The sequence below is a fragment of the Embiotoca jacksoni genome, unplaced genomic scaffold (genome assembly GCF_022577435.1).
Source record: "Embiotoca jacksoni isolate LCO1_2020_lvr unplaced genomic scaffold, fEmbJac1.0.p SCAF_22, whole genome shotgun sequence".
NCBI classification, from domain to species: Eukaryota; Metazoa; Chordata; class Actinopteri; family Embiotocidae; genus Embiotoca; species Embiotoca jacksoni.
Genome location: NW_027185363.1, coordinates 10,945,361 through 10,955,502, shown reverse-complemented (window position 1 = coordinate 10,955,502; position 10,142 = coordinate 10,945,361). Strand labels below are relative to the sequence as shown.

General features: G+C 40.8%; 1 protein-coding gene across 1 annotated transcript in view; it reads left to right on the top strand.

The window, feature by feature from the left end:
* The first annotated feature begins 407 nt into the window (after positions 1 to 407).
* Positions 408 to 10,142, top strand: part of LOC138203200 (piezo-type mechanosensitive ion channel component 2) — a 76,318-nt gene continuing 66,583 nt past the window's right edge. Inside the window, exons 1-2 of the mRNA XM_069157927.1 lie at positions 408 to 568; positions 7,816 to 7,911. Of these exons, the coding sequence (XP_069014028.1) occupies positions 505 to 568; positions 7,816 to 7,911 (160 nt within the window). The 5' untranslated portion in view covers positions 408 to 504. The remainder of the gene's footprint in view (positions 569 to 7,815; positions 7,912 to 10,142) is intronic.

Sequence of the window (10,142 nt, the reverse complement as noted above, 5' to 3'; positions counted from 1 at the left end):
CTCACTTCAAAAGTGCAGTTCGACTTCTGTTACACCACAAAGTGTTCCTCGATAGTGTGATTTTCCTGTAAAAAGGGGAGGTTAATTGGACTTAAAGGACTTGTTGGCTCTTTTCTCCGGCTTTTTTTTTTTTTTTTTTTTTTTTTTTTTTTAATTTTTTTTTTTTCTTTCTCACGCGCTGCTCCTGCGCAGCTGTTTGCGCACCTGAGTCCGCCGCTCAAGCTCGTGCTGCGCCAGCATGACTTTAGCGCATCAGAGCCGCTAAAACTATCATGGTGACATTATTTCCCGGCGACGTACCTGCCGCGGTGAGCCCTGGAGAGTGCGCAGTCTGTCACTGTGGAGTAACCGGCGTCCGGGTGACATCAGAGGAGAGCTGATGTGGCCGTTTGGAGGAGCCGGCCGGGATTTGACAGAGTGCAGGAGTTTGGGATGCGAGAGGAACCGTAGAGAGACGGTCCTCGGCTTCTTTTAGTTGGATTCAACGCGGGCTGTCCCGGAGCCATGGCCTCTGAAGTGGTGTGCGGGCTGGTCTTCAGGTTACTGCTGCCCGTGTGTCTCGCAGCCGGTGAGTTCTCTCTTTTTTTTTTTTTTTTTTTTTTTTTTTTTACGCATCTTAATTGGAGTTGTATGTTTGATGATGAAACAATTCACATTAAACTCGCTGTTATTGTCTCGTAATTCTCTAAAACTTTAAAAGTATGAATTAGACGTTCAACTTTTATTTTGTATTTTCTCACCTACTCGCACCGATGTACATTTCTGTGACGTTAATTCAAAACGTGTCGCACAACCCTGATCTATTTGTGTATGTTATGAACAGCAGTCAAAATTTACGACTGTGTGAAAACGCAATAGATTTTTTATGATGACGTGTTTGACCTCGCGCTGCTGGAGGTCACAGTTCATCCCTCCTCACCGAAAAGTCAACACAAACAAACTAAACCCCCCGAAAAGTGGACAACATAGTCACATAGGAGCTATTATACAGCAGATTACAAAGCAGAGACATCATTCACCAGCACTGTTCTCCACCTGCTGTCACATGTTCATGGGATAAAGTGAAGAAAGCACAAAGCGCCTGTGCATCAAAAGCATGGTGATTATGTTTCAGTTAGAAAAAGCTGATTATAACTCTTTCTCATGCAAAAAAAAAAAAAATCACAGCATTACAGACTTGTTTGCAATTTTATTTTAATGCGATCCCTTTTACTTCAGTCCGAATGAAACTTAATTTAAATGCCAACGTGTTGCATAAGCAACTAAATACACATGTAGCTGCGCCTTTATCGCCTTGGTGATTTCTATCTTTGATTTTCATTGTGGTTTCTGAGTTTTGCTTGTTCAGCTATTAATGAATCATCTGTTGTTATTGATCGTTTTTGCTGCTGACAGCATTATTGCAGTTCGACTTTTACATTGCCTTGACGGTGTCAGACATGCAGTATTTTGCCGTTTCCTCCGAGTTGCTGTCAGCGGAGTTTGGGTTTGTTTTCCGAATTTGTAACTTTGTTGAGAAAAGCGCTGGCTACACGGAGAGAGTTTTTGTTTCTGTGTAATTGAAAGCTGCTTGATTCACTCCTTTTGCGATGCAGATGTTGAAGATGATTCATGCTGTCAAACTTGGCAGCTGGGGAGGGGAGGGGGGGAGGACTTTGAGGAGCTTTAACCAGCCTGGTAAAGTCTTATGTAGTTTCCCAGGCGGAGATGCTCCAACAGTGATTTTTAAATTAAATACAATTTACTTTGCGTTTTCAGCTGTGATCCTGTGGTAGGCCACAAGTGAAAAATGATTAGTGTCTAACTGCCACTGAGGTTCCAGTGTGGTGTCTGTGTAAGGTACTTTTATAGCTAACAGCATGCTTTCTATAGATAAGACCCACTCAGTTCCACCGTAATGCATCGCCTGACAGCCCCTACGCTCCCCTTTGTTTCCAAAAGCAATTGTGAGGCCTCGCGTTGTCTCCATTAATTCGTGGAAAGTCGTTTTAACAGTATGAATTAATAATGCGGTTGTGAGGCAGGGAAGAATTGCCTTCCCCTTTTATCGTAAACATACCTTTAATATTTTATGTTTTTTCAAAGTGCAAATGAGCGCTTGTCATTCACCGCAACTGTACACAGTAACTGACAGGAGGAAGGTAAAGTGGAAAGAAGGGAGTGAATGCGGTGACGGACGGCGTCGGGGATGACAGATGGCGTTTCTGTCCACAGCATCACCTGAGCGGCAGCTGATTTTCTGTCTTTGTTTCTTTTGTGGAGTCAAAGATTTCACCTGAATTAAAAAACCGTGGATGTTAATGATATCAGCTCAAAAACAATATTATTTACAGGTCGAGTTTGATGTCTTTTTGTCTCCTTTTTTTTTTTTTGCTTTGAATTCTTAGTTTTTTGGCTTTGGAAAGAGTAAAATAATAAAAAAAAATGGCCTGTCAGCGTTAAATAAACAGAGAGGAAACAATCTGCGGCACGGCAGATGTTATGTGACCCCAAACACCTACATTATCCTCACTTCACATGTTCAGTTGTGTAATATATGTTGCAGACCGTCGCTTTTCTCATGTCCTAGTGAAAGACTTGTCTGCTGACGTTACACAGTCTGTGTTTCCTGTTGGCCATCTGACAGCACCTCTATTGAAACGCACACAACTGCTGGGCTCATGTGTACACAATCCCCTCAGCCACCACACACACACACACACACACACACACACACACACACACACACACACACACACACACATACACACACACACACAGGGTCTTGACGTTTATACTGCTTCGAGAATGTAGTCATTGCATGATGACAACAAATGAGGAAACAGGACGGTCAGAAAACTCAACAGAAAGAGGGAATTTAGCGAGTCCTTCGTCATCTTAGATCGTTCTTTGAGGACAAATATTTTTTTTCCTACTTGAGTACAACAAAAGCCTGTAATTATGTAAAGAAGAACTGAATTGGCAAACTACTTCTCCGTTTCTTTTTCTCACACTGATTTGTTTACCAAAGAAATATTTCTCTTTTCCTCCCGATACAGCAACTTTCTCACCCACACATTTTTCTCTTCACTTCAACTCTGTCAACGTACATGCGGCTGTCCTCGGAGCTTAAAGCGTTCAACAGAAATAAAGACTAAAACAAGCTACGTATAGGAAAAAAAATATATTAACAGACAGAAAACAAGATAACAATCGCAAAACAGTTTTACAGGAAATGTGGTGAGCAGTTGAGACAAGCATGCTGGCTTGATCAGGCCAGAGAGAGACAGGCGTTAACTTGATGAAAGGAATGATTACTCAAAAACATAGGACACGCAGGATATACCTCTGGAAGGTGATTAGTGAGATGAAGAGCAGCTGTGCCAACCACCTGCAGGAGTCATCCACTCGGACGAATCTGGAGAGAAGACATCGACATCCAATGCCACACACACACACACACACTCTTGCACAGAGCTAGAGTTTTGCTGATCAAACAGGCTGCTGTTTATGTGTTTACTGGCACGGTTTGGAGTGTGAACATAATCGTGAGCATGCACTTCCCCAAGTGTCTGATCTGATATCGAACCCGCGGTGCTGCGAATGCACAGACGGAGCAGCGAGTCAGCTGGGCTGAGTTGGACGCACAAAACCGCAGCAAACGCAGGTGGAAGGCGACACGCAGATGCTCGGCTGCTGGGAGCGTCACTGGAATCGTGACGCTTTTAATCTGAGCTTAATAAACTCGTGATCAAAACGATCATTAAAAAAAAACTTTGGATGTCGTCGTCAAAAAGAAAAAGAACGGAAACGCCGGACTTTAAGCAAATTCTGTGAGGCAGAAAATGTGCGTATTATTAAGTTAAGCGTAACTTCTGGTAAATTTCAATAACAAATGAAAAAGTGGAAAACGTAAGAATTCAAACACCCATGCTTAATCAAATACACTTGAATTGCCTCAACTGCCTTACATACACTTGTGTGACCTGTAGCTTACGATAGCTAATATTGGCTAATATTAGCAAATTAATTTCAGTTGACCGAGTTATGTCTGTTACATTACAGAGCCAGTGACTTTAATTGTGGTAAAAATGACATACTCACTAAGCCACGTGGCTACAAGCTGGTTGCTTCCCGTTTCTATCATTAGTTAACTTTCCGGTAGGCCAGAGATGGCGAGCTCGCTTGTTCGCCAGCAGACATCTGCATTTCATCTTAAATTTATAATAAACAAAGATAAAGAAGCAACAAATAGGTTTGAGAATAGAAAAATAAAGTGGCGACAGTTTTGACAGTTTGTTAATCTCTCACTTTCCTGTAGAGCTGCAATGATCTGTAAATAAATCGATTAGTAGATCAACAGAAAATTAATTGGCAGCTACTTTGATAATGGATTAATCGCTTCATTCACTTTTTAACCACAAATCCCAAATACGTTCTGGTTCCAGCTTCAAATGAGAAGTTTTGCTTCTTTTTTTTTTTTTTTGTCCAATCTGAAACTAAACTGAATATCTCACCTCGGAATTTACTGTTTATATTTTCTAACAAAACAATTGTCAAAACATTTGGCACATAATTGATGATAAAAATGAGTAGTGATGCATATTTTCAGGTTTTCTTGCTCTTCTGTTATGGTAAACATTTTTGAATTTGGACTTACAGTCAAAGCACATTTATCGCCTTAAAGCCTGGAATTTTCACAATTTATTTTAAGCTCAAATGTTAATCATAAAAATAATTTATGGTTTAGTCGTAAAAATAGCTGTTATGCCGCCCTGAATGAGCTGCTCCTTTAAATTTCTGTTATGTTATCTGATTGTATCTACACAGAAAGCAGTTTATTGTTAGTTACAAATGTTCTGGTGAGTTCTGGACCTGACATCCATCAGCCGCCTTGACTTATGACTTTTAAAAGTTAGTTTCAAGTTTAAAGCTCTGATGAAAACAGTTGATATGTGGCACGCTCTTTATTGCTTTCTTCTGAAGGGGTTTAAATTCCTCAGCTATCTCAGCTTGGCCTGGCACCGCATCACCTTATCTTTTATCGTCGCGTTTTAGCACGTTTCGGGGCTCAAAACCGTGAAGCTGGGTTGCTTCTCTCGGGTTTTGCTTTTGTGTGTCTGTATTGATAGCTCTCAGACAAAAGACCGATTCGGCCGTGAATGGGGATTTTCTCAGCAATCTGATGTCTGAAAACAACGGCAGTTTATTTTCATTCCCTGTGTAAAAATCCTGAGATGGTGAGTCATACAGCGAAGGCAAACGGTCAGGAAGGCTGCGGTCAAGTGTCTGCAAGTGAGTAGTGGAAGCAGAGCCACGCAGATACAGACAGATTAACTACAATCAGTAAGGATACAGACCGGTCTGAGCAGATGAATAATGGCAGCAGATCCCAGGCTGCCAGCTTTGGCAAAATTGGCGGCTTTCGGACTCATTTAATGCCACATTTAATGGAGATAAAAACAAAAAAAAAGAAGTCGGTTGAGATAGAAATGGTGCAATGTGAGAAACCCCGAAATTAAAGATTGTGCGTCATTCCCTTCTCAAGACTTAGGCTGAAAAACTATCTCGCCTACTTGTCTTGGAAAAGGAAACAAAAGGACAATAATGCTGAAGTTAATTTTTATGGCATTATATTTGTGGTTTGCTTCACTGGCCTGTCAGGCATTCATGCATTCTTTAGACTATACGCAGAGATAATTTACAGATGTTTGTGATTTGCCCAAAGATGACAGCTCCCGTAGCATTTATTGGCTTTTGTCAGTTTTCGTTGGTTTGTGTCTGAGCACAGAGAAAACCAAGGAGGTGCACTTACTGTCGGGCTCCAGCAAGGGAAAAGTCGGAGCCAAGTCAAATGTCAATGAATAGGTTCATTGAGCAACGCAAAGATGAATAAAAGCACCATTTTCAGCAGTTAAGTGCCATTTTTTTTAAGTAGTTCAAGAGCAGTAGCTGCCGATGTCTGCGACTCAGATGATAACTCGTGCAGCTGACCAGGTTGTAAACTCCGTGCTTGTTGATTTAACCGCAACGATAAATTCTGGAGGTCAGACTGTGTGTCTTACACAAAGTCACTGTGTCCTGCCCTCCTCGCCTCGCTGCCTCCTGACCGAAAAACGTTCAAGGAGATGTCAGCTATGCAGCTTATCGTATATTTTCTTTATACTTGAACTTCAGGCTGATTGAACGCTGTAAGGTTGTCGGGTTGTTCAGAAACTGAGAGTGCGCCTCGTGCGCAGGCGCTGTGTTTCATCGCGGATGCGTTAACTGGTGTTCAGTCAGCAGGTTACGAGAGCCGTTTAACTGGTAAAAGCCCCGATCAGAGCAAATGGTCAGTCTGACTCAGGAAATGAGGTGTGTTACGGATCAATACATCAATTAATGCTTTTTGGAAGTCATGTTTGCACTTAAGTGTATTAACTTTCATCAGGAGACCAAAAGACTTAATTCATGAGCCTAGATGGTGTGTGTGTGTGTGTGTGTGTGTGTGTGTGTGTGTGTGTGTGTGTGTGTGTTCATTCGGGAACTGGAGGCAGTTACATAATCCAGTGTCATATGTGGTGACTCATCCTGCATACTGAAACTGTGCATTAAATTACAGCTCGACTGCATTCACAGTGGAGTCGGGGTGCTACAGTTATTTTCATTCTCGGTTAAACTTCTAATTATTTTCTCCCTTACGTGATCAGGATTATTTGTTTTTTGTTTTAAATGTCACAAAACATTAAACAAAATATCCAAAGTGAAGAAGATCATTTTACAATAATTATTCGATTGAGAGAAGCGGAACATTTTCACATCTCAGATACTAGAACCAGACAGTCTTCGACTCAAACAGTTATTTGTTCAGAATAATTGCCAATTAATTATTAGTGACGCTTTTTTTATAACACAAACAACTGGGGAAATAGTGTTTGTGTCAAAATAACTGATGATAATGACTAATAATAATTCAGTTAGACTCAATTTGACTCGTATAAAAGATAAATGAAATGAAATGAAACTGAAATTGCTCAAATTACAATAAAATCAGCAAAGAAAGTTCAAATTAATTGACAACTATAGTCAAATTAGTTTTTGACCCTCGATTAAAACCAAACGTTGTCTTTTTAGACACTTGTCCTGTCACTTCACACTCTTTACTCTCCATGTGGCTCTTGTGTTTCACTTCAAGCTCTGGCAACCACAAGTTATTTTCCTGTTTTGAGAACTCTTGAGGTACATCATGCATTTTAAGGGCATCCGGTGCGTGATGCCGCTCTGCTGCCAAACTTTCAGAGATTTTGTTTTATAGACTTTAATCGCACAAAAAAATGATCCGGTTTCAATAATGCCCACAATCCATGAAATGGGGAAAAATTCCCGGAAAATGAAATCTTCCCATGTGATGTAAAGCTGCAGTCTGAGAGGCAGATCTCACTTCGGGCCGCTCAGTCTCTCTTAACCCCGAACGACTTTCGAGTGATTATTGTACTTCAAAACAAACGTCAGCTCCCCGAGTGACTGAATTAAAGCGCAGCCTCTTTTTGTGATGCGGGCCAGACGAACAGATAATGAGGCCTGCGAGTGTAAAATTTAGGAGGTGGAATGTTCTGCCGTTTTATTACAACGAGCAACTTTGCAACACCAGGAACATTTTAATGACTTCCACCACATGTTTCTCTCAAATCTGTGTGATGATCCCACAGCCAGCTTCTACACTCTATTTACTGTAAAACATTCTGTAATGCACACCGAGCTTTAATGGTTGGTGGTATTTGAATGGAGTTTTCTTGTTTATTTTGACCTAAAGGTGGATTTGCCGCTCAATCTGCGTTTGTGTCTTTGTCTCTGCAGCTTGCCTGTTCAGGTACAATGCCCTCTCCTTCGTCTACCTCATCTACCTCCTGCTTATTCCACTCTTCGCGGAGCCCACAAGCACAACAATGCAAGGTAAAGATCTACGACACATCTCTCTTTGAAGCGTCTCCCTTTCGACGGCTTTGACTTTGCCCATCATCCGGAGAATCTCGGCCGTTTTCCCCAAAAAGCCTCCAGTTTGAATTGCAAAATTGTCTCGTGTAATACAAACCATCCCTTCTCCAGGAGACTTGAATTTCCTTGAAATGAGGATGGATTTGGCAAATAGTTCAGTCTACGGAAGGTAATAAGGGTGAGCGCGGGAACGAATCCATCTGTAATAATAAAAAGTGATCCACGGCAGGCCAGATCTGAGATAGGAAGACGTGATCCATCAGGGGCCAGATCTAAAGTCTCCTTGATGAAAATTGACATGTTAGGGTTAGGCTTGGTTTATTTGCACAGATATTACCCACATAAATGATAACAAAAAAATGGACACACAAGCTGCACGGTTGAAAAAAGAAACCCTACAGAGCTTGTAAAAGGTCTTTCAAAGAAAAAAACTTGAGGACTGTTTCTGATAATGGCTAACTGCTTCAATTACTGAAAGAGGGAGATAAAAGTTGCTCCTCAGGCACCACTGATTCTTTCAGTGGGTTTTCTTTAGTAATACCATGATCTGTGTGCTTTTTGACAAGTGCTGTTATTTAATTCAGCCCATGTGAAGGTTGAGGTGGAGGTTAAAATTGAACTTTTTTGATATTTTGGTTTAGAGAGTAAGGCAGAAAACCACCCTTAAAGCTGGTGAACTCGCTTCCACATCCTCCTTGGACGACGATGTAGAAGCCTCTAAAGAAGTATAAATCACACTGGACCTCTGAGGTTTATGAGAAGAGGCTGAGGTGACTGTTCTCCTTACTGGTGATGAATGCGGTCGATTGCGGCCGCCAGCTTCAGCCTCCCCTCCATGCACTCCCCCCTCGACCGCAAAAATACTAAACAGCACACCTCCCAGACCTCTAATAGCACCCTATGGGTTCTGTAGGAGACCACATGCAGCGTTTAATAATATATAAAGCCATATTGGCGGAGAGAACGACATCCAGTCGGAGATTCATCTCAGCTCGTCTCAAGCTGAAATAACAATCAGGAAGTAAAGGAGGAAGAGACAGGAGAGAAGAGGAGGGAGCAGAGAGAGTGGACCACTTACAGTCTCATCAATATTTAAAGAGACGAGTATTCTAGTGAAGCTCAATGTTCATGTGTCTGATAGCTGTTGACTTCAAGAGTGGTGGAACAATTATGTCAGGATTTACGGTGTGTTTCCTTTGTTACTAAGATGATAACTTTTCCATTTTATCAGCCCAAAACATAATGTGGACCTGCAGTCTATGTATTAATGACACCCTTTAACACCAACAGGAAGTATTAAAACAAAATAAAGAAAACAATAATAGTCCTGGGCTGAAACAGGGTGGAAATGAATTGGTTTTTTTTAAAGTATAAAATCAAATGTTTCTCTAAATGTGACATCTTCAAATATTTGATCAATAGTCCAAAATCTAAAGACATGTTTACGGTGATATAAAACAGATTGACTAATCAATATATCAACAAATAATTGTAGCTGCAATAACATTTATTGCTAAAGCCTATACCCCATTCATTTCCCCATCGGAGGGCAGTTCCACCAGGTGATTTGACTGTTTGAGTAGTTGTGTATTTTAGTTATATTGACTTCATAGATTCAGATTTTATGAAGTCAAGAGTACAGAGTGCAAACAACATATTCAGTGCAGTGCAAAACAATGATTCCCAACAGGAAGATAAAGAGACGAATTACTTTTTGCTCATCTGACTTTAATCTGACAGGTAATATGAACAATACTTTTCTGAGTTGTTTTTGCCGATTAATCACGAAACTCTTATTCTTACATTCGACCAAAATCAGATGAGTTCCTTCAGATAAAAGCATTTATATTTATTTATTTATGGTTTAAGGTGCCTCCTGTTTCCACAGAGAGGCTTTTCCAGGATGAAAAGGTGACACAATTAACAGCTGTTAAAAAGACAGCAGCTTCTGTCCATGTGCTCGTTACTAAAAGGCTGTTGTATCATGAAAAACGATGCACCGATTCTGGACACATTCGAATAAGGGTGTGTTTATATTTTCAAAATAAAAGAGCCTAGCCACAAAAGTACATGTATATCACAAATGTTTGGTGCAGATGAGAAGAAACCGTGATCCAAACTCACAACAAATCAAAATGTCCTTACTGTTGTTTAGACTTTTTTTTTTTAAAGGTGTGCGTGACCTTTCA